This window comes from Eptesicus fuscus, chromosome 11 (genome assembly GCF_027574615.1).
Source record: "Eptesicus fuscus isolate TK198812 chromosome 11, DD_ASM_mEF_20220401, whole genome shotgun sequence".
In the NCBI taxonomy this organism is placed as follows: Eukaryota; Metazoa; Chordata; class Mammalia; order Chiroptera; family Vespertilionidae; genus Eptesicus; species Eptesicus fuscus.
Genome location: NC_072483.1, coordinates 88,115,546 through 88,138,348, shown reverse-complemented (window position 1 = coordinate 88,138,348; position 22,803 = coordinate 88,115,546). Strand labels below are relative to the sequence as shown.

The window sequence follows — 22,803 nt, the reverse complement described above, 5'->3', positions numbered from 1 at the left end:
TTTCTTCCTCAGTACTTCACCTGTCCTTTCGTTCTTTTATTTTTCTCTTTCATGGATGCCATGCTCTTTGGAAGCTTGTTTAGACCAAGTTAATGGCCTTTCAGGCTTCCTCCCCGTGAATAGGAGTTAGTTAACTTTTTGAATAGTAAGAATTATATGTCTTACATATGTAAGGGGACATCAGGATTTTAGAAACGCTTAGGTGGGGCGTGGCCAAGAAAAGGCTGGGAACCACTTTGCTTAAAGCAAAGCGAACGTCTCTGTAAATCTGCGGATTCACACCTTTTTGGAGTACAGGCAGATGCATTCTTCTTTTGTTGTTAAAGTTTTTATTGAACTTATTGAGATTATGTTGGTTAATAAAATTATATAGGTTTCAAGTGTACAGTTCTATAATACTATATATAGACAGGGTGTCTCAAAAATGTAGATACACTTTAACAGGTGATAGCTCAATTTTGAAAAAGAACTGTATTTTAATAAACACTGCCTTTATAATTATTCAAAGTGTGTGTATATGTAGTATTGTGTGTTCACCACCCAAAGTCTACTCCCCTTCTGGCACCGTTTACCCCCTCTATCTCCTCCCACCACCCTGTCCCTCTGGTAATCCCCACTGTGTTGTCTGTGTCTATGAGATGCTGTGTTGTGTGTGTGTGTGTGTGTGTGTGTGTGTGTGTGTGTTTTGCTTAATTCCTTTACCTTTTTCACTCAGCCCCCCAACCTCCCTCCCATCTGACAGCTGCCAGTCTGTTCTCTGTACCTATGAGTCTGTTTCTATTTTGTTAGTTTAATTTGTTCATTAGATCCCACATATAAAGGAAATCATATGGTATCTGTCTTTCTCCGAATGGCTATTTCACTTAGCGTAATACTCTACAGGTCCATCCATGCTGTCACAAAAGGTAAGATTTTCTCCTTTTTTATGGCCGAGTAGTATTCCATGTGTAAATGTACCACAGCTTTTTATCCACTCATCTACTGATGGGCACTTGGGCTGCTTCCACATCTTGGCTGTTGTAAATAATGCTGCAATGACCATAGGGGTGCATGCATTCTTTCAATTCAGTGTTTTGGGTTTCTTGAAATATATTCCCAGAAGTGGAATCACTGGGTTATAAGGCAGTTCCATTTTTTATTTTTTGAGGATCCTCCATGTTGTCTTTCACAGCAACAGTGCACAAGGGTTCCCTTTTCTCCACATCCTCGCCAGCACTTGTTGTTTGATTTATTGATGACAGCCATCCTGACAGGTGTGAAGTGACATCTCATTGTGGTTTTAATTGGCATCTCTCTGATGATCAGTGATGTTGATGTTGAGCATCTTTTCATATGTCTACTGGCATCTGTATGTCCTCTTTGGAGAAGTCTCTATTCAGGTCCTTTGCCCATTTTTTAATAGGATTGCTTGCTTCTTGGGGTCTTCAGTTATATAAGTTCTTTATAAATTTTGGATATTAATCCCTTATCAGATGTATCACTGGTGAATATGTTCTCTCATTCAGTAGGGTTGTCTTTTTATTTTGTTGATGGTTTCCTTCACTGTACAAAAGCTTTTTAGTGTGATGTAGTTACACTTGTTTATTCTTCTTTTTGTTTCTCTGGTTGCAGGAGATATATCAGAAAAAATATTGCTAAGAAAAATGTCCAATGATCTTACTGTCTATGTGTTCTTCTATGACTTTTATGGTTTCAAGTCTTACATTTAAGTCTTTAATCCATTTTGAGTTTATTCTTGTATATGGTGTAAGAAGATGGTCTAGTTTCATTGTTTTGCATGTATCTATCCAATTTTCCCAGCGCCATTTATTGAATAGACTATACCTCATTGTATGTTTTTGCCTCCTTTGTTAATAATTAGTTGGCCATAAAGGCGTGGGTTTACTTCTGGGCTCTCTATTCTGTTCTATTGATCGATATGTCTATGTTTATGCCAGTACCAGGCTATTTTGATTACTATGGCCTTGTAGTAGAGTTTGATATCACAGCATGATTACCTCCAACTTTGTTCTTTTTTTTTTACATTTTTTTTAATTGATTTCAGAGAGGAAAGGAGAGGTAGAGAAAGATGGAAACATCAATGATGAGAGAGAATCATTGATTGGCTGCCTCCTGCATGCCCCACACTGGGGATCAAGCACGCAACCCGGGCATGTGCCCTTGACCGAATCAAACCCGGGACCCTTCAGTCCGCAGGCTGACGCTCTATCCACTGAGCCAAACCAGCTAGGGCACCAACTTGGTTCTTTCTGAAGATTGCTATGGCTATTCAGGTCTTTTGTGGTTCTATATTAATTTTTGGAATATTCTAGGTCCATGAAATACATCATTGGTATCTTCACAGGAATTGCTTTGGGTAGTATGGCCATTTCATTATGTTAATTATTCCTATCCATGAACATGGTATATGTTTCCACTTATTTGTATCTTCTTCAATTATCTTTCTTCAGTGTCTTATAATTTTCTGATTACAGGTCTTTTGCATCTTTGGCCATTCAAATGGTATATTGTTGCCTCTTTGGACGTCCCTACTTCCCATATATCCTTCCACATTTCCTGTCCCCACACGGGATGATGTCCTGTCATTCACTGTTGTTTGTGCCATTGTGGCACTCACAAAGTTAAGGGATTGTTTCTGATGACTGAAATTCACACCTCAATATATCCTCTTATTTTCTCTCTGGAGTTCTAGGTGAAGACAGGTGATAGAAGCAGGAAGCATTTGGACATTTGTGGCAATCAAATACAGAGTTATCAAGCCCCACTCAGCCTGGGCCTCCTCCCAGGAACAGATGTCATCCCAGGCAGACTGCATGAGGATGACCAAACATCACAAGCACCTGTTCCATTCAGACTTAAGTTCCAGGGCTCCCAAAGACTCTTCTCTGCATCTCTGAGATCTCAACAATGAAGGAAGGCAGCTGGCGCTCTGGGGGAGGAAAAGTATTCTCATTCAAACCAGGCTGACTCTGTCAGGAAATACCTGGCATCCCATGCATACCTGTGATTAGGCTAAAAGCATTTGTCTTCATTTTCAACTGAGCACCTGCATCTTTAAGCCAATGAACATACACGAGAAACCCATTGGGGCATGTCTCAGGCAGCTTCTGTGCAACTTGGTCACATTATGCTCTTTTCCCATGTAAGGTTTCACTTTCATCGAGTCTCAGCGGGGAGACGATACAACAGTGCATGCGAAGAGTGGAAGTTCCCGGGCACTAGTTGAAATGGTGAAAAGATCCACGGGTAGAACAAACATTCAGACAGACCCGAGTGCAGGAGTTTTGCCTGCATCCCGGCGCTGGGCCAAGAGGACTGCATGAAGAACTAAGACCTGGTTGTGAATCTCAATTTTGCTATAATCTGGTTCCACTGGCACATGCAGTTATTTTATACATTGGAGCCTCCACTGCGTGAACCATATACTGGATGGTTTAATTTGTTGGATATTACTACTATGATTCCATAATCTGACACAGTTTACTCCTGGGCATGACTGAGAGGGAAATAATCCCCATCAATACAATCAAGGAGAAGACAAGCAGAGTTCAGGCAATGGCGTGGGGTTCTGTTTACTTCACTCTAGTGATGCCTGGGTTGCACTGGAGGTGCTGACACTCGAACCCTGCCCTGAAACGGGGAAAGCAAAAGGGGCCTGGGAGACAGGAGAGCTGCCATCTCTCATGCGCCATGTAACAGCTGCCACGTCTATCTGGATGCAATAAAGACTGCGAGTGTTCGGTCCTCATTCCCTGACCTTCATCTACATGCGCACACTCAGGCTGAAGTCATGGAAGGGGGGAGACCTTAGTTTACGGCAGGCAGCCATCTCTGTAGGTGTGCTGCCCTCTCAAAGGAGAGCACAGCAAGAACCAAGACCCAACAGTTACTGCTGCGCAGGCTTCTGGGTAGAAGAGCAGAATTCCAATGCGCGATGCTGAAATGGGATTTGTTCACCAGGAGAAGCACGTTCTGCTTGGCACCCGGGGCAGGGAACGAGAGCACAGATGCTGAAAGCAATTCCTTGGTGTGTTTTTCCCCTCAAAGCCCCCTCTTCCCTTTTAGAGGGAATGAGAGACTAGACCAAACCAAACGCTGCTCCCAAAAATGCTCAATAGCTACAAGTTTTTACCAAAGAATTTCTATGCCAAATAAGTTGAAAACCAGAGAAGGCCTTTAAAAAAAAACAGCCAAGAGATTTGAGTGTATGAGAGCGGCATTTCCTGCCAGAGGGTTTCCTGTTTCAGGCGACCGCAGCGAGGATGTGGTGAGACCCCGCCCTGCAGCCCAGCCTGCGCTCCCCTCCCCGGGCCGCTTCTCGGTGCCACTCACCCTTCCTCCCCGACGAAGGTGACGTACAGCTTGTTCCTCTGCAGGTCTTTTCGGGAGTAGCCCATGATCTGATTAAAAGCATCTTCGAGTAAGTGATCTCTTCTGATGATTAACCTGTCCATAAGGAGGCAATTTGAAAAAAAAAAAAAAAAAAAGGGTTATTGCCTAACCCTCATCTTTCTAGGACTGGGCACTTGCCATGTCATTTCCATTTACCATAACGAACGAGGCCAAAAGGAGGGACTTCATACCATCGCTCTCTGCCACCAAGGCCACGTCTGCCTTTAACTCTCGGCAGCATTATAACGGCCGCGCCAGAGAAGCGCCGAGAAAGGGGGCAGCCCACCCCGAGAGGCCCTCTGAGGGCCGAGTCCATCTGTCCAGGGCAACGGGCAGCGCCACGGGCACGACACTGTGCTGAGCAGAGGAAGGACCGCCCTCGGAGGGCATGGCTGGAGCCCGAGTGCCCCTCGACAAGCCACTGAGGTGCTCAGTGCCTACAGAGTTGACCGTGAGAACAAGAGGGAAAAACTCCCAGTGTCCTCCAAGGCAGAGGGGTTACCGCTGTGCTGGACTTCACTTTTCCATTAGGAGACTCTCGAGGTTCCCTAAGTGACAGATACAGACGACGGATACGTGCGGCCCATGAACCCACTTGCCCTAAGGACCGTTAACGTCATCCCTGAGCACACGCCAACTCGCCTTTAGTGACGACAGCCATGGAAAGGGGGGCAACGTGGAGGCCAAGGGCTGAAAGCTTGATCCCGAGCTTCGTCAGAGAAACGTCAGGAGGGAAGGCTGAGAGGCCCGGTGTGGGCCGGCTGGTGTTTTCGGAGGCGAGGGAAGTGGACCGGCTACCTTAACCCCGTGAGCCCTCCTGGGGGGTGGCGAGCCGTGGGCTGTGGGCTGCCCCCTGGGCCCTCTCGGGCACCCGGAACGTGGTGGGACTGCAGTAGCGGCCCTCCCTCCCGTGTCCCCTCTCAGGGGGCACGTGACCTCGGTGAGGCCCTGGCGCAGGGTGGAGGGGGGGTGGGGGGGTGAGGGCCGCAGGGGCACGGAGAGACTGAGCATCATTCTGCCCACACAGGTGCGGCCGCGTCCATCTCCCCACGTAAGCGGAGGTGAAGGGAGACAGGCAGGAACACCGTTCACGAGGGGTGCCGCGGACAAGCGACGTTTAGTTCACGGCGGACAGGGCTGGGCCGGTGCCCGCACTCGGGTCGGCTCAGGAGTTAGTGCTGAGCGACGCAGGACCTGGCGACAGCCTCAGAGCCGATGAGGCCACGCTAAGCCAGCAGAGGTCCTTTCCAGGAGAATAAGTAAACCCGCTTGTCATTTTTATTATTATTATTATTTTTTAAATACAGTTTTATTGATGTCAGAAAGGATGGGAGAGAGAGAGAGAGAGAGAGAAACATCAATGATGAGAGAGAGTCATGGATCAGCTGCCTCCTGCATGCCCCCCACTGGGGATCGAGCCTGCACCCCAGGCCTGTGCCCTGACCGGGATTTGAACTGTGACCTCCTGGTTCCTAGGTCGATGCTCAATGGCTGGGCAGCTTGTACTTTTCCTTAACATTTTTTACATGGAATGTGGTCGTTTCTTTACTGTTTCCTTTAAAACCTTAAGCTGAATCGTGCTCAAAGCCAGAACTGTGTTTTGTATGGTGCTGCCACGTACAGACACCAAAATAATTACACCGACTAAAACCAAGGTGGGTGTCCGCCCCAAATCACAACCAGTTGCACCCCATCCTCCCACCATCCGCAGGCCCTGTGCTGGCTTCGCTCTGACTTACTTTAACTTCCCTGGGCCTTGTCCGTATCCTTTCGTCTCCAGCTTCCTGTAAAAGTTCCTCAGCTTGGCTTCAAAGTCTCGCTTGTAAGGGGCTGGTGCCCGGGCATTGGCACGCTGCGTACCTACAGCAAACCACAGAGAGAGAGGGTTGGCTTTGCGCATGTCCCGGCGTGCATCCTGTCACCGTGAACACGTATCACCAGACCTGGGACCGGAGGGAACGTGTGCAAGGGGCCATCCACACGTCCCGTTCCTGCGGCTCCCCCCTCTCCAGGCCTCAGGCTGCACAGAGCTCACGCACACAACACGGCCACTTGCTGCCTTCTTGTTCCGCAGAACCATGAGAATGCATTGGCTTCTTCATTGTTGACGCTGTTACAGGTGCCCCCCACGCCCCCCACCTTTGCCCACCTCCACGCAGCCCTGCTTCTCTTGGTGGCACACTGGCCGGAAAGAACGAAGCTGACTGGGTAGTTATGATTGTGCCATGTGCTCGTCAAATATGTTCCCCCTTTCAGCCCAAGCTGCTGCGAGCCAAGCAGGATTACTCATGCCCAGTGCTGACCGGAGGGCGGGATATCCTTGCTGGCTGCTGAGGTGACATCATGCCAATTAGACAGGAAGTTATAATGCGAGAAGTATGCGGTGGCTAAAGCAAGGGCAGTGAGTTTCCATCCTTTACTCCGTGGAAAACCTACGAAACTTCTTTTGGGTACGCACTACAACTAGGAATTGCTCTAGACCAGTGGTCGGCAAACTGCGGCTCGTGAACCACATGCGGCTCTTTGGCCCCTTGAGTGTGGCTCTTCCACAAAATACCACGGCCTGGGCGAGTCTATTTTGAAGAAGTGGCATTAGAAGAAGTTTAAAAAAATTTGGCTCTCAAAAGGAATTTCAATCATTGTACTGTTGATATTTGGCTCTGTTGACTAATGAGTTTGCTGACCACTGCTCTAGACACATAATTGCATGCGTTTTATGTCACGGGGTAGAATAATCTGGATGTCAAAACAGAATTCAGACGTAACTGCAGAAGGCACGTCTCCTGGTTACGCAGAGTAAACAAGACTGCCATTTGTTGCGTTCTTTTTTATCTTAACAATGTGGATGTATTTATTTCTTTTATTGTTGACACTGTTACAGACATCCCCTGTGTCCCCCCACCTTTGCCCACCTCCACAGAGCCCCTGCTTCTCTTAATATGTGCCAAGTACTGTGATTATCTACAGATTATCTAAAGATTTTAAAAAAATATCTCATCATATGACAAGTATCACTAATAAAATGTAGAAGTAACAGTTCCTCTTTCCATGGAAAAATCTGGCTTTGGGTCATAAGGTGTCTAACCAACTGGCCGGGATACAGAATCGGTGATGAAAATGGGAGTCAGGGCCCTGACAGGAACACTGGAAATTTCCACCCAAGATTTCACAACGCAATGAGAGAGCCAGAAAACAGGCATGCTGAGGTCCTGGGCATTACACACCACGGTAAGCTCATTAAATATTTATTGGATGAATGAATCAACTCAGTGGTGGTCATTCATTGCTAATACCATGTTAGATTCAGCAAGGGATGCTCAGAATGAGTCAGACAGCGTTCCTGAAGTGGGCACCGGGGCTGGGAAGTCAGCAATAAAACGTGTCAAGCACAATGGAATGCTACGCTGCGGTAAAAAAGAAGGAATTCTTACCGTTTAGATGGAACTGGGGAGCATTATGCTAAGCAAAATGAGCCAGTCAGAGAAAGATAGATATCACATGATCTCAGTCACTTATGGAATACAATGAACAACATAGACTGATGAACAAAAACAGATCCAGAGACGGAGAAGCATCGATCAGACCGTCAACCCTTCGAGGGAAGGAAGGGGAGGGTGGGGGTAAGGGGAAGAGGTCAACCAAAGGACTTGTATGCATGCATATAAGCCTAACCAATGGAAGCAGACAACAGGGGGATGAAGGCATGAGTGAGGGGGGTGGGGGGCAATGGGGGGATAAGGACACATATGTAATACCTTAATAAGGAAAATTTAAAAAAACTAAGTAAGTAAGTAAATAAATAAATAAACCATGTCAAACAATTGGAGACCACGTGACTACATCCTAACCCAGATGGCGTGCCAACCATACAGCAGAGAGGACAGGACTGTTGCCCTGGGGCGGGACCCAGACCTAGCGATCCATTTTGTTTGCATTAAAATCGGTTTCAAAGATTTTAAATTAACTTCTCAGCATTTAAAAATGAGGAGATTTCAGTAAAAAATCCGTATTTCCACCGGAAAATGTAGGGCGCTCCTGCCATCGCTGGCGGACGTGCGCGCTCCTGGGGCTGCGCGGGCCGCCGCTCCATCGAAGGCAGCGTGTGCTCCGCGGCGCCACAGCCACGCGCTGGCACGGCTGCCCGGCCCCGGATGTGCCCTGAGATCAGGGCTATGGCAACGTGACAGTGAAGAGGATAACAGGGATCAATGGAGAAGACTGGGAGCAGCTGCCTTGGAGCCAGGCCTTTCCCCCCGGAGATCTGCACTCCACGGGCGGCAGCGTGAGCTCAGTAAGCCCTGTGAGCGTGGGCAGCAGACACGGGAGACCGCTCACAGAGCAGAGGGGAGTGCGGGGAGTGGACGGGGAGGGGAAGCAGGGAGAAGGCTGGAGCCAAACTAGAGAGGAACTGAGAACACGGCCGAGGGGCCTGGGCCCGATGCAGGGAGCAGTGGGGTGCAGGTGGCAAGGAGAGAAGACGGGTGAAGGCAGGTAGGAGTAGTTGCAGCGGAGGCCTGAGGCCGCTGAGCCTGGGCTGCAGGGTGGGGACGCAGGGGCACACGTACAACGTGGAGTAAGAACGCGTACCAGTAGCTAAGGAGAGGAGCAGGAACTCTCGTGGTAATATCAAGTTTTTAGGCCCGGCCGGCGTGGCTCAGGGGTTGAGCATCGACCACTGAACCAGGAGGTCACAGTTCGATTCCAGGTCAGGGCACATGCCCAGGTTTCGGGCTCGATTCCCACTGGGGGGCGTGCAGGAGGCAGCTCATCAATGATTCTCGCTCATCACTGATGTTCCGATCTCTCTCTCCCTCTTCCTTCCTCTCCGAAATCAATAAAAACATGTAACAAATAAAGTTTTTAGAACAATATCGCTGCCATTCGCTGGTCAGGTGCCTGCTATGCCTTAGGGACCATGCGCTTTGCATAGCGGATCCTGGGGAGTCCTCACAAGTCTAGGGAGCAGGCATTGTTACCCTTCCCAGCATCACCACCGTAACTAAGGCAACGGAAGTCACATGCCAGTGAATGGTGGGTTGGGGTTTGAGTCAGATCTATCTGACATCCAAAGCAGCATGGGGAGGGAGGCTGGTGGACGGGCCTGGGAGCTCTATGCGTGTGGAGCTGGAGATGCCAGCTGCGCAGGTGCGTGTACAGGAGCGGCACCGCGGTGCGGGGAAGGGCCTCGCTTCGGACTGAACGAGTGGCGCACGTCCGCTCTGTGCAGGCCTCTGCCTGAGCAGCCCGTCCCAGCTCTGCCGGCAGCTGTCTGCTGGAGCTGGGCACCGGGGCGGGGGCTGCACCGGGCCTCAGCGATGGGTTCGGTCACACGGCTGCTGATCATCCACAGGCCCAGACGTCTGTCCGCAGAGCTGACGCTTCTCCCCCCAGAGGGAAGCGCCGTGTCGCAAAGGAAACCAATGAACTGACCTAAGTGTCTGGGGTGCAGAAGGGGCCCTCGGCCGCGGTCCCCACAGCTCAGCTGCACGTTAGCATCACCTGGGAAGCTAAAACCGCCCTGGCCAGGCCACACCCAAGACACATGCCATCAGACTCCTGGGGTGTGGCCTGGCTAGTGTTTTATAGGCTCTCCACCAACTCCAGAGGGCAGCCAAGCTTGAGAACCATTATCCGCCACCGCCCCCCCCACCGAGGGCAAAGTACCCACAAAACACCTGGGCAGCATCGCATCCAGCGACCGACACTCCTGGACGCCCAGGGACAGGGCAGCGCACCCCAAGTCCATTCAGGGGTGCAGCACGAGGCTGTCAGTGCTGCCGTCTACCAGTAAGAAAAGCCACCCAGACAGCTCGGAGCAGACTCCGGAATCAGTGTCGGGGAGCACGGCCGTGGGCAGGGAGGAGGAAAGGAAGAACACAGCACTCCACGAACATCGTCCAGGCTCTAAAGCAGGGGTCCTCAAACTTTTTAAACAGGGGGCCAGTTCACTGTCCCTCAGGCCGTTGGAGGGCCGGACTATAGTTAAAAAAAAAACTATGAACAAATTCCTATGCACACGGCACAGATCTTATTTTGAAGTAAAAAAACAAAACGGCAAAAACACCCGCGTGTGGCCCGCGGGCCGTAGTTTGAGGACGCCTGGTCTGAAGAAACGTGCTTCTGCAGGAGTTCGTTGCTTAAACAGAAACACAACCGTGCATCCTATGCTGCCGCTGCGTGATCTGAGATGCTTACGTAAAAGGACGTGGGGGACCCCATCACGCATTCATCGGTATCAGCTCGGGCCTCAGTCAACCTGAGCTCCGGCTCCCCTGAGGCTCCAGCTCAAGTGACTCAATTACGGAGACTCCGGGGACAGACGTCGTTAAAGGCAGAAAAAGCTTCTGCTAATCGTTCTATCCTGAAAAAGCCATCTACCCATGACTTCACGGCTTAGAAATGACAGGGAATTAGGCCGCTGGCCCGTGTCAGACTCCTAATGCACGTCAGGTGCAATGCCAAGAAATTCCAGGGCAGGAGCGACGGGACTTCGCTCTGGAAAGAAAACACGATCTTTCTGGGAGACGGAGGCGACGGCTCTGTGCGCACACAGCTCCCCGGGAGGCTCCGGGCCCCACGACGCCGGCCGAGCGCGAGTTCGCGGTCTTTACGGACTGGGGAAAGGAAGTCAGACTCAGAAAGGTGGATGTCACATTTGGGAAGCGACCCAGTGAGGGTGGGGTGATTTTAAAAACCCTTGGGTAGTCTGGCCTCTCAGACCGGGTTGGATTAAAAGGGAGAGCAAAGGGCATGCCAGGGACAGGCACCCCTGAGAGCATGGGGGTGGGGGACAGGGAGCCGAGCTACAACCACCACCACCTCTCAGCTGCGACGGAGACATACTCGGGCCCCCTTCCCCTTGTTTCTGGAACCACAGGTCCCCATCTCCCACAAGGGACACCGACAGTTCTATCATGTGGTTCCCAGATCACCTGGGGGTGGGGGGTCAGAGTAAAGAGAAGGGGTGGAACCCCATTTCTAGAACAGGTGCAGAGCGACTCCAGGGAGGGTGGGGTGATGCGGGAAGGGAGAGGGGATTAGAGGAAAGGAGGGAGACACAGAGAGGATGTTTGTGGGAAGAACAGGCCATGAGATGAGCAGCAGCTAGGATGCTGACTCCCGAAGGAGAGAGGGAGAGAGAATCCCTGTGGGGTGGGAGAAAGTATTCCCTCTCCTCCCCCATGCCCTCAAGACGAGCCCAGGAAGACCCACGGGCTCCCCAGTGCTCTCTGGCCGCCCGGGACCTGGGCTGCTGTCGCTCCAGATGGCCCAGGTCTGGCCAAGGACCACCAGTGCCATGCGACGGTCCCTCAATCCGCCAAGGACCTGGTGCACCCAGAGCTTAGGTGACGGAACGGTCACAGGAGCGAGCACACCTCCCACCGCACTCGTTAAGTGAGGGATTTACTGCGTCTACATTCCTAGAAATGCTCTGGGCCCGGATGGGACATCATAAACCATACGGTGCTCGGGAAGGGCTCTGCCTTGGGGCGGAGGGCGCGAAGGCCGGGCCTGCCATCTACGGCCCTAGGAAAGCAAAGCTTCACGCTCCAAACGGGGACAGCTGTCGGCGGGCGCTTCACAGCTAAAGAGCAGCGAGTCCCGCTGCCCGCGACCGACGGCCCTGCGCTCGGGTGAGGAAACGTGGACAGCTGCCCGGTCCTAGGCGCTCCGGGAAGATCATCAGCATGTATGATCGCCGTCATGTATGATCACAGCATCATCCCCACACCCTCAGGGGGTGGCATTCTAGTCGCAGGGAGGACCAGACACCTTCTCAGAACCCCTTCCAAGTATTTCACGAAAACTTGAGAAACACGGTAGACGGAGAGACTCTCCCACTTGGAGAACTGGAGGACGGCGGCCAGCGAGGCCCCCCGGGGGTCACGTGGAATCAGTTAGTGACCCCACAAACCACGCCCACTGAACCCCGGAGGGCCAGAGGTATGGGGACGTTCTCCCTGGAAATTACAGCCGCCACCAGCTCTGCTGGCGAGGGAGTCTGCCTGGCGCTCCTTGACTCTGGAACAGAATCCCTCACCTGCTCCCAGGAGGCATGTTACTCCCACCAGGGCCTCCTCACGGGATGGGAGATGAAATGAAGTGATCTAGGCATCACGTCGCTTGTTCACACACGCCAGTCTCCTGACCCGCGCTCGGGGGCAGGAGGGGGGTGCTCAGAGGGACACCCCGAGATCTATCTTTTCTCAGGGAGGGCGCCTCAGCCAAGGCCTGGGAGGGAACGTTGGCTGGAATCAGTGACAAGCCACAGGGCTTCATTTCTTTAACCGGGAAGCACCGGAGAGGGCAGCCCATCTGAACGTCACCCTGGGCTCCAGCCGCGATCAAGACCCGTCGGAATAAGACCCGTCGGAATGATTAGCGGTTTAGGCAGCCAGCCCTGCGAGTCAGGGAGAAATGGGTTGGTATGTTGCAGTTATTCATGGTTCAAATATTGGCAAACGCCACTTCTCAGGATCCTATTTCCAAAAAGGAAAAAAGAAAGGAATAAACGAATATGTACTGGATGCTGGGGATGGTGTTCTCCAGCGAGGTTTCCTCCAAATAACCAGGGGAGGCGACCACTGTTATTCCCATTTTACAGAAGTTCAAGGTCAGGGAGGAGTGGGTCCCGACGTCACACACGGTGGACAAAGACGAAGGCCAGTTGTGAATGATGGACATTCCCCCCTGGACGCTGGCATCCAACGTCTATGTGACAGTGAAACTTACCTGTAGTGTCATCTACTGCTGTCTTTCCATCCCGTAGCATCCAAGCTGGTGTCCCTACTCTGTTCCCAAGCTGACCTGTGCCTCGGCCCCCAGGGTCCTGCCTGCCCCCGGCCTGGGCTGTGCCGCCTGCTGCTCTGCCCCATTCGAGGGGCCACTCTCTTCCCACCCACATCGTCTGACCTCTGTGTGCTTGACACATGGACGCTCAGCCTCCCCCTCCGAAACCCCCTCCTCAACGCCTCTTCTCCTTTCCAGGTAACTGTCCTGTTTTTCCTTCCTTTCACACTTTCTGAGAACAACCTTCTACCCGCCTGGCGTCCACCTGACGTCCTCTGTCATGCTGTCACCAGTCACATCCCAGTCTGTGACCTATTGTTTCATGGAAACTGCCGTGGCAAAGGCCAGACCCCATTCCATCAGTTCCAAATGTAATGGCCTCTTCTCAGACCTCATCCTTCATGACGCCTTTGAAAATGTGGCCCTGCTAACCGCTCCCTCCTCCCTGAAACCTGGCTTCCCTGAAAGGACTTTCCTAATTCTGTTCTGAAATCCACCGTCTCTCTCTCCTGCACCCTCTCTCCCCGCCCGTCACTGAAATACTGGGGTCTCTCAAGGGGCCAGCTCTCTTCTCCCTTCTGTCCACAGACTTGTCTTCCCTCGTTCCTCCCCTCTCACCCTGGGCCCAGCGGCCGCCGCACCCCTGTGCTCCCAGCCAGCGCTTCTCCGGAGCTCCATGGCGGTCTTTTCCAGTTGTGTCTGGATATCGCCGAAGATTCCTCAGGAAACGGGTCCAAACCAAACCCACTCCCCTCTCCCCTCCAGTCTAACCCTTTTCCTTTCTTGGTAAACGGGGTCACCGTCTGCCTAGCAATCTAGGTGGCGAGGACTTCAGAACCTTCCTTACCGGAACTCGAAGTCCTGGTGTCTCACCTCCTACATGTCTTTCAAATTCATTCCCTTTTCTCTATCGTCAGGAGTCCAGCTCCTAGCATGTCACCTGGGTTAACACAACAGCCTCCCAAACAGTTTCTCTGATTCTGGTCTCTCGTTTTCTAACCCATCCTCTGTATCGCCACCACGCGGGTCTTGGTAAAGCAGGGTGTTCGTCTGTTTATGAACTTTTAGGGGCTCCACGTGGACTACAAGGGGAGGCATGGATGACCAACAGGCCCTCGTCCGTCCTTCCAGTCTGGGCGTTGGGAACTTGCCTTCACTGTGCCCTAAACTGTGTTCCTGCTTTGGTGCCACGAAGGTCCTGCTTCCTTCGGTCTCCCTGGGAAACTCCTGTCCTCATTCTTCGGGGCTCCCCTTCATACCTGGTCTCTTCATCTTTCCCTAAACACCCCACCCCTGGTCTTAAGGGGAGACGTGTTCCCACATCTGTGTTCCCACACATTCTTCCATACAGGACGGACCGCAGAGCTTTCTGGAGTCGTTTGCTGACTCACTGGCGCACTACGAACCCTTCAAAGGCAGAGAGTGCCTTACTCCTCTTCGCAGCACCGTGCTCCGGTCACAGATGATGCTCAATAAATCTGTGGTAAATGAACCCTTTCCTGTTTGTGGCATTCAAGCCGGCGGTAGCTTCATTACCACAACAACATGTGAAAACACATGTTACAGATCAACGACCACAGAGCAGCTCTTCGCAAAACATATGGAGTTGGGATTCCTCGTAACATCGTTTTAAATTCTGAAAGCTGTTAAAGTGTGAACAATGCATTGCCTATAATGAGGATGACACAGCTGATTTGCAACATCATGACTACCCTCCTTTAAAAACACTCACTTGCTAAGCTGCGTTTTCTACCATTCATTCATTCATTCATTCATTCGTTCGTTCGTTCATTTGCTCATCTATCCATTCACCCCTTCATTCATCCATTCACAACATGCCTCCTTCAAAAAGAATCTGAACGTAAACATTTTCGTTTGTTCATCTATCACGTGCTCTGTCTGCCCACACGTCTTTCCCCTCCAGCGCAGGTCGTGACTTCTGCAGGGAAAACTCTCCAAGTCCCTGAGGCTGACCAGTTTCAATTCTCTATTATTTCTTGAAAGCAGAGATTTCTTTTTATTATTCCTTGAATCAGCCTCCTAACTAAAACCTTTTAAATCCAAAAAGCTAACCTAGTATTCTGTGCCGTAACGCTGTCCGAGGCACATTAGGCCCTGCAGAAGGAAGACTAAGGTCTGTCCCTGGCTTGGTCACACGGCAAACCTTGACCACTCTCTTCTGGAATGTCATTACCTCCTGTCAGTATGAATCCCCCCGGGAAGCAAGCCAGTCCCAGAGGACAGAGCGGGCCACAGAGCATGCCCCTGGGCGGGCCCTGAAGATGCTCCCGAAAGTCCCTGATGAAGAACAGAACCTCTGACCTGGGGCTCGCTCCTCGGGGAACCCCCCGGGAGCTGCAGGTGGACTCACCTGGCGAGTTCTGGGGAGAGGACACGGGGGAGCCGCGCGGGGACTGACAGTAGCTGGGGTGGAGTAAGGCATGCGGAGGCACATAAGACATTATCTCTTCTTCAAATAAACTGGGGAGAAACAAGAAACAAAACGCGCACTTTAGCCAACGAGGTGGGGACAGCCTGTTTCCACGCTGAGACAGCCGCTCTCTCCTCCTGGCCCGCCCGCCCAAGGCCTCGTCCCCGTCCCCGTCCCCCGGGAGTGCTGTCCCCCTGCCTGCTGGCCCGTCCCGCACAGGCCTCGTCCCCGTCCCCCGGGAGCGCTGTCCCCCTGCCTGCTGGCCCGTCCCGCACAGGCTGGCGGCTGCGGCCACTTCTGAGAAACCTGCGGCCACTGGTCTGGTTTCCTCTCGACTCCGGACAGTGTCGGTTCTGTTTTGCCACTTTAACCTTTTGCACTCGGATGTCGAGTGTGACTCGACACAGTTAGCATTAGAATAAAGGAATCGAGAAAAAAAGCAAGCGAGTGCAAAGGGTTAAATTTGGGAATAAGATTCCAACACAGCAGACATCCGCTGAGAGCCCCTCGTGGGTACACACAGCACGTTTCACAGCTTCCTCTGAGGGACAGGCCGCAGTCTCAGCCTTCGGAGCTCAGGACGTACAAGGAGCATTAAAAGCAAAAGAAGACAAAACAGCTCCTCAGTCGTCAGCCCCCGCGCTGAGTCTGGCTTTATAATGGTTCTCAAAGGTGAGGGCGCTGATGTTCGATGGCCCAGTCCCGCATCTGTGGTTCCCACCAGTCTTCTAAAAGGCAGCCAGCAGGTGCCTGCTAGCTTGGAATCCCACCTCATACATATCATGGTAAGGAAAAGCAGGATTGATTACACTAACTCAAACAAACACTTAAAACAGAATGAAAACAACCATAAGGAGTTTTTAAATTAAGAGGTGGACGTAGGTTTGCTTTAGACTCAGCCACGTCTAAAACCGGCTCCTTGTTTTCAGAAGACATTCAGAAAAAGTGGGAGAGTTTAACCTTGTAGGGGTTTAAAGAAGGGCCTCCCAAGACCCTGCTTCCGAGCCCGGCAAGGCTGCCCTTCCCCCACACCCGTGGTCGGCAAACTGCGGCTCGCGAGCCACATGCGGCTCTTTGGCCCCTTGAGTGTGGCTCTTCCACAAAATACCACGGCCTGGGCGAGTCTATTTTGAAGAAGTGGCATTAGAAGAAGTTTAAGTTTAAAAAATTTGGCTCTCAGAAGAAATTTCAATCGTTGTACTGTTGATATTTGGCTCTGTTGACTAATGAGTTTGCCGACCACTGCCCCACACCATCCGAGGACGCGGAGTGATGCTGGAGGCCGGATTTGGTTGCCATAACTGGGGGAGGGGGTGCTTCTGGTATCTGGTGGGTAGAGGCCAGGATGCCGGTGAGCATCTCACAATGCACAGACCAGCTCCCTACAACAGAGGCATGGCCAGCACACAGCGGCAGCACGTCCGAGGCTGGGAAACCCGGGGTGGCAGCGGTGCAATGACAACTCGATAGCCTTTCTGACCTTCATCCACATGCACACGCCTGCGAGACCGGCCGTGGTAGCAAAGGCACTTTCAGACAGGGTGCTTTTTAAAGCCATCTTTCCACTTTTCAACATAGAAGTCAGGAGATTTGGAGACAGAGCGGTAAGTAATCACATGTTTAATTCCTAATTAGGCCCTGAAACGGTCATTTCTCTTTTTCAGTAACTCAGCAGTCCTTGGAAAAATGTGATTTTAAAGTGAATCACTAGTGAGAAGTCCCATGTAATGGTTGCTATCACAAAGTCCTAGCTAAATTAATTGTGGAGATTAGCACCCTCTCCTCAGACATCTACACCTGTGTTTTATTTTTACTTCTGACAAACATGCATGCATACGTGTAGATCTGTGTATATGTATGAGTGTGTATATATATCTGCATGTGTGCAAGTGTGTATATGCAGTAGCTTTTGTTCCCCTCTTTCATGACCTTAATAGGTATCCTTCCATAGTTTTATATTTTGCAACACATAGGCAAAGATAAAAAAATATATAGCTTTGCCTAATGCACTGCTAAAAATTACAAAAGCTATATGTGCATAGCATCCTTGGACATTTTGTTCAACAATATAATTCTGAGATTTGTCTGTGTTAATATATAAGGATGTAGTTTATTATTTTTACCTGCTATGCAGCAGGTCATTCTATGAACAAAGTTTATTTATCCCTATCTCCTCTGACAAATATTTACTTCTCCCTGACTTTGTGCTTTTATCAATGGTGCAGTGAACATCCTGCATAAATCACCTTGGGCATATGTAAAAGAGCTTCTTAGCATAAATACGGTAACATATCTGAAATGAGAACTGCTCAGTCATGATGCAGATGCCTTTTCAACTATAGAAAACATTGCCATATTGTATTCCGAAGAGGGTCTAGGAATGGCAATCCCACCACGTCCAGGCAACAAAAGAGGTCCAACTTCTCATCTGGTATTATCAGGCTTTGGATTTTTTTTCAAATTGAACAGTGTGAACCAGTATCTCATTATGTGAAACTGCCTATTATGACTGCTAGCATCTTTCCATACTGTTGCTTGAGTTTCTACGAAATGCCTTTTGACAGCCTTCACCCATTTTTCTTTTAAATTGATTTAAAGGCATTCTTTATGTACTTACATCATTTTTATGTGTTGTGAATATATTCTTCTAGTTTGTTACCTTTCTTTATGTCCTTATATATGGTGTCATTCATTGGGTAAACTTTAAAATTCAAATGTAGCCAAATTTATCAATCATTTCCTATATGAACTCTAACAGAGGTATATTTTTTTTACATGAGCTGAGTTAGTGAAAGAATATATGAATTAGAATAATCAATAACAGATGCAGCAAGGTCATTTAGGTACTCTTGGGTTTCATGATATCGATATTGGAAAATAGCCTTACACAGGTTTATTTTTTTTTTTTTTTTTTTTTTTTTTTTTTTTAAATATTTTTATTGAGGTATTATATGTGTACATATCTTACTATTACCCCCCACCCCACACCCACACATGCCCTCCCCCCCCAGAGTTTTGCGTCCATTGTTTATGCTTATATGCATGCATACAAGTCCTTCGTTTGATTTCATAACTCCCCCACCTTTCCAAACTTTCCCCCTGTACTTTGAAAGTCTGTTTGATGCTTTACTGACTCTGTATCTATCTTTTTGTTCACCACTTTATAATGTTCTTTACTATCCCTAAATGAGTGAGATCATGTGGTATTTTTCTTTCATTGACTGGCTTATTTCGCTTAGCATAATGTTCTCCAATTCCATCCAGGTTGCTGCAAATGATGAGAATTCCTTCTTTTTTATGGCAGCATAGTATTCCATTGTGTAGATGTACCACAGTTTTCCGATCCAGTCATCTGCTGATGGGCACCTAGGCTGTTTCCAAATCTTAGCTATTGTAAATTGTGCTGCTATGAACATAGTGGTGCATATATCCTTTCTGATTGGTGTTTCTAGTTTCTTCGGATATATTCCCAGGAGTGGGATTACTGGGTCAAATGGGAGTTCCATTTTCAGTTTTTTGAGGAAACTCCATACTGTTCTCCACAGTGGCTGCACCAGTCTGCATTCCCACTAGCAGTGCACGAGGGTTCCTTTTTCTCCGCATCCTCGCCAACACTTGTTGTTTGTTGATTTGTTGATGATAGCCATTCTGACAGGTGTGAGATGGTACCTCATTGTTGTTTTGATTTGCATCTCTCGGATAATAAGTGACTTTGAACATGTTTTCATGTGTCTCTTGGCCTTCCTTCTGTCTTCTTTTGAAAATATTCTGTTTAGGTCTGTTGCCCATTTTTTTATTGGATCATTTATCTTCCTCTTATTAAGTTGCATAAGCTGCCTGTAGATGTTGGAGATTAAACCTTTATCAGTGATAGCATTTGCAAATATGTTTTCCCATGCGGTGGGCTTTCTTGTTGTTTTGTTGATGGTTTCTTTTGCTGTAAAAAAGCTTTTTATTTTGATGTAGTCCCATTTGTTAATTTTCTCTTTAGCTTCCATTGCCCTAGGGGCAGTGTCAGTGAAGAAGTTCTTTTGGCATATGTCTGAGATTTTGTTGCCTGTGGAGTCCTCTAGTATTTTTATGGTTTCCCGTCTTATGTTTAAGTCCTGTATCCATTTTGAGTTTATTTTTGTGTATGGTGTAAGTTGGTGATCTAGTTTCATTTTTTTGCATGTATCTGTCCAGTTTACCCAACACCATTTATTGAAGAGACTGTCTTGACTCCATTGTATGTTCATGCCTCCTTTGTCAAATATTAATTGAGCATAGTGGTTTGGGTCGATATCTGGGTTCTCTATTCTGTTCCATTGATCAATATGTCTGTTCTTGTGCCAGTACCAGGCTGTTTTGAGAACAGTGGCTTTGTAATACAGCTTGAAATCTGGTATTGAGATCCCACCTACTTTATTCTTCTTTCTGAGGATTGCTGAGGCTAGTCGGGGTCTTTTTTTATTCCAGATGAATTTTTGGAGAGTTCTTTCTAGGTCTGTGAAATATGCTGTTGGTATTTTGATGGGGAGTGCATTGAATCTGTAGATTGCTTTGGGTAGTATGGACATTTTAATGATGTTGATTCTACCAATCCAGGAACATGGTATGTTCTTCCATCTGTTTACGTCTTCCTCTATCTCTTTTTTCAGTGTCCTGTAGTTTTCTGCGTATAGGTCTTTTACCTCCTTAGTTAAGTTTATTCCTAGGTATCTTAATTTTTTTGGTGCGATGGTAAATGGGATTGCTTTTTTAGTCTCTCTTTCTGTAAGTTCATTATTGGTGTATAGAAAAGCCATAGATTTCTTGGCGTTAATTTTGTATCCCGCTACATTGCCGAATTCATTTATTAAGTCTATTAGTTTTTTGATGGAATCTTTTGGGTTTTTTATGTACAATATCATGTCATCTGCAAATAAGGACAGCTTCACTTCTTCTTTTCCAATTTGGATGCCTCTTATTTCTTCTTCTTGCCTAATTGCGATAGCTAATACTTCCAGTACTATGTCAAACAGGAGTGGTGAGAGTGGGCATCCCTGTCTTGTTCCTGTTCTTAGGGGAAATGGTTTTAGTTTTTGCCCATTGAGTATGATGTTTGCTGTGGGTTTATCATAAATAGCTTTTATTATGTTGAGGTACGAGCCTTCTATTCCCACCTTGTTGAGAGTTTTTATCAAGAAAGGGTGTTGGATTTTGTCAAATGCTTTTTCTGCATCTATTGATATGACTATGTGATTTTTATCTCTCAATTTGTTTATGTGATGTATCACGTTTATTGATTTGCGGATATTGTACCATCCTTGCATTCCTGGAATAAATCCTACTTGGTCATGGTGTATTATCTTTCTGATGTACTGCTGGAGCCGATTTGCTAGAATTTTGTTGAGGATTTTGGCATCAATGTTCATGAGGGATATTGGCCTGTAATTCTCTTTCATTGAGTTGTCTTTATCTGGTTTTGGTATTAGGGTGATGCTGGCTTCATAGAAGGAGCCTGGAAGTGTTCCTTCCTCTTGAATTTTTTGGAATAGTCTGAGGAGGATAGGTTTTAGTTCTTCCTTGAAAGTTTGATAAAACTCTCCTGTGAAGCCATCTGGCCCCGGGCTTTTGTTTGCCGGAAGCTTTTTGATGACTGCTTCAATTTCTTCCATAGTTACTGGCTTGTTGAGCTGTTTAGAATCTTCCTGATTAAGTTTTGGAAGGTTGTATTTTTCTAGGAATATGTCGATTTCCTCTAGGTTGTCCAGTTTGTTGGAATAGAGTTGTTCGTAGTATTTTGTAACAATCCTTTGTATCTCAGCGGGATCTGTTGTTATTTCACCTCTTTCATTTCTGATTTTGTTTATTTGGGTCCTCTCTCTTTGCTTCTTGGTGAGCCTGGCTAGAGGTCCATCAATCTTGTTTATCCTTTCAAAGAACCAGCTCTTGGTTTTGTTGATCTTTTGTATTGTTTCTTTGGTCTCTATGTCGTTTATCTCCGCTCTGATCTTTATTATTTCTTTCCTTCTGCTTACACTGGGCTTATCTTGTTGCTCTCTCTCTAACTCTTTGAGTTGTTGGGTTAGGTAATTTATTACCATTGTTTCTTGTTTTTTGAGGTAGGCTTGTAGAGCTATGAACTTCCCTCTCAGGACTGCTTTCCACAGGTTTATTTTTTAATGGAATACTTTCCCAGAGCTGTGTCATTCATCTCTACACTGCAGCCTGCTGGCAATCAAGTTCATGTGACCAGGAGTGATTTCTCTTTTTAAGAAATAGACAAAGTGTAAAAACGGGCAAAGTCTCCCCGTGTTAGCAACAAATCCGTTGCTTGAGTTCACAGTCACTATTTCAAATTACTCAAACTCCAAAGTAAAATTAAAAACAAAGAACTAAGGATATCCCCCAAAGTTTCAGTAATCATTAAAGATCATTTATTAAGCAGCACAAGTAATACAGTGTGTCACTGTACTATTAAAATGATAAACACATTTGATCATCCAAATATTTCCAACCAAACTTATGGTGGAAACACCATACTCCATATTAACTGACCAATCGTCTTCCTGGCTCTCTGGCACAGTATATCCTGTTTTCAGAACGAGCTCAGGTCACCATAAGCAAGGCTCACCCTCTTGTCCGAAAAGGAACCCCTCTACCATAGGTCTTATTCAGAATCAAGTGAAATGAAATCTTTATGGAAAGTGAATATATCCCAATGAATTATGCTCCAAAAATCCAGTAAAGGAAACTAACGTTCTGGCTTTCGTCTTTAAAATATGGCAACTATCAAGTAGCAGTGAGGTCTTGATCGGGTCAAGATCATTATGAGTAACAGGAATGAGGTTGTTAGCACTCTGGGATAAATAAAATATTGGCTGATGTGGCTCAGCATGATTTGCCCTTTAATTCTATGGGGGTCACACCGGCGGGGTATCTCAGCCACTGGGGGGAGCAGGCATTGTTTTACTCTGGCCTCCTCCATTCGAAGGGTAATACTGACAATGAAAAGGGCTTTTGGAACCTGGCTGTTTTCCCTCGAAACTACTCTAAAATTTAAGACCAAGGCTGCTCTCGCCATCAGCAAAGAAAACACCATCGGTTGGTTTTATGCAGGGCTATCACGTTGACAGTGAGTCCCAGGGACCAAATCTCAACTTGATCTGATTTCCCAGACCTAAACTCTCAAGACCGTAAAGTAAATGAACACTATGGAATTAGCC

The 22,803-nt window shown here is 48.2% G+C and overlaps 1 protein-coding gene and 1 long non-coding RNA gene across 2 annotated transcripts in view; one reads left to right on the top strand and one right to left on the bottom strand.

Moving 5' to 3' along the window:
* HECW2 (HECT, C2 and WW domain containing E3 ubiquitin protein ligase 2) overlaps nucleotides 1-22,803 on the bottom strand; it is a 183,187-nt gene that overhangs the window by 32,260 nt on the left and 128,124 nt on the right. The window contains exons 18-20 of the mRNA XM_054723028.1: nucleotides 15,554-15,663; nucleotides 6,132-6,252; nucleotides 4,333-4,446 (exon numbers count right to left, since the gene is read on the bottom strand). Of these exons, the coding sequence (XP_054579003.1) occupies nucleotides 4,333-4,446; nucleotides 6,132-6,252; nucleotides 15,554-15,663 (345 nt within the window). The remainder of the gene's footprint in view (nucleotides 1-4,332; nucleotides 4,447-6,131; nucleotides 6,253-15,553; nucleotides 15,664-22,803) is intronic.
* LOC129150701 (uncharacterized) lies at nucleotides 13,295-14,636 on the top strand. Its single transcript, XR_008557422.1, has 3 exons — nucleotides 13,295-13,380; nucleotides 14,251-14,377; nucleotides 14,534-14,636. It is a non-coding gene; the product is annotated as an uncharacterized LOC129150701 (long non-coding RNA).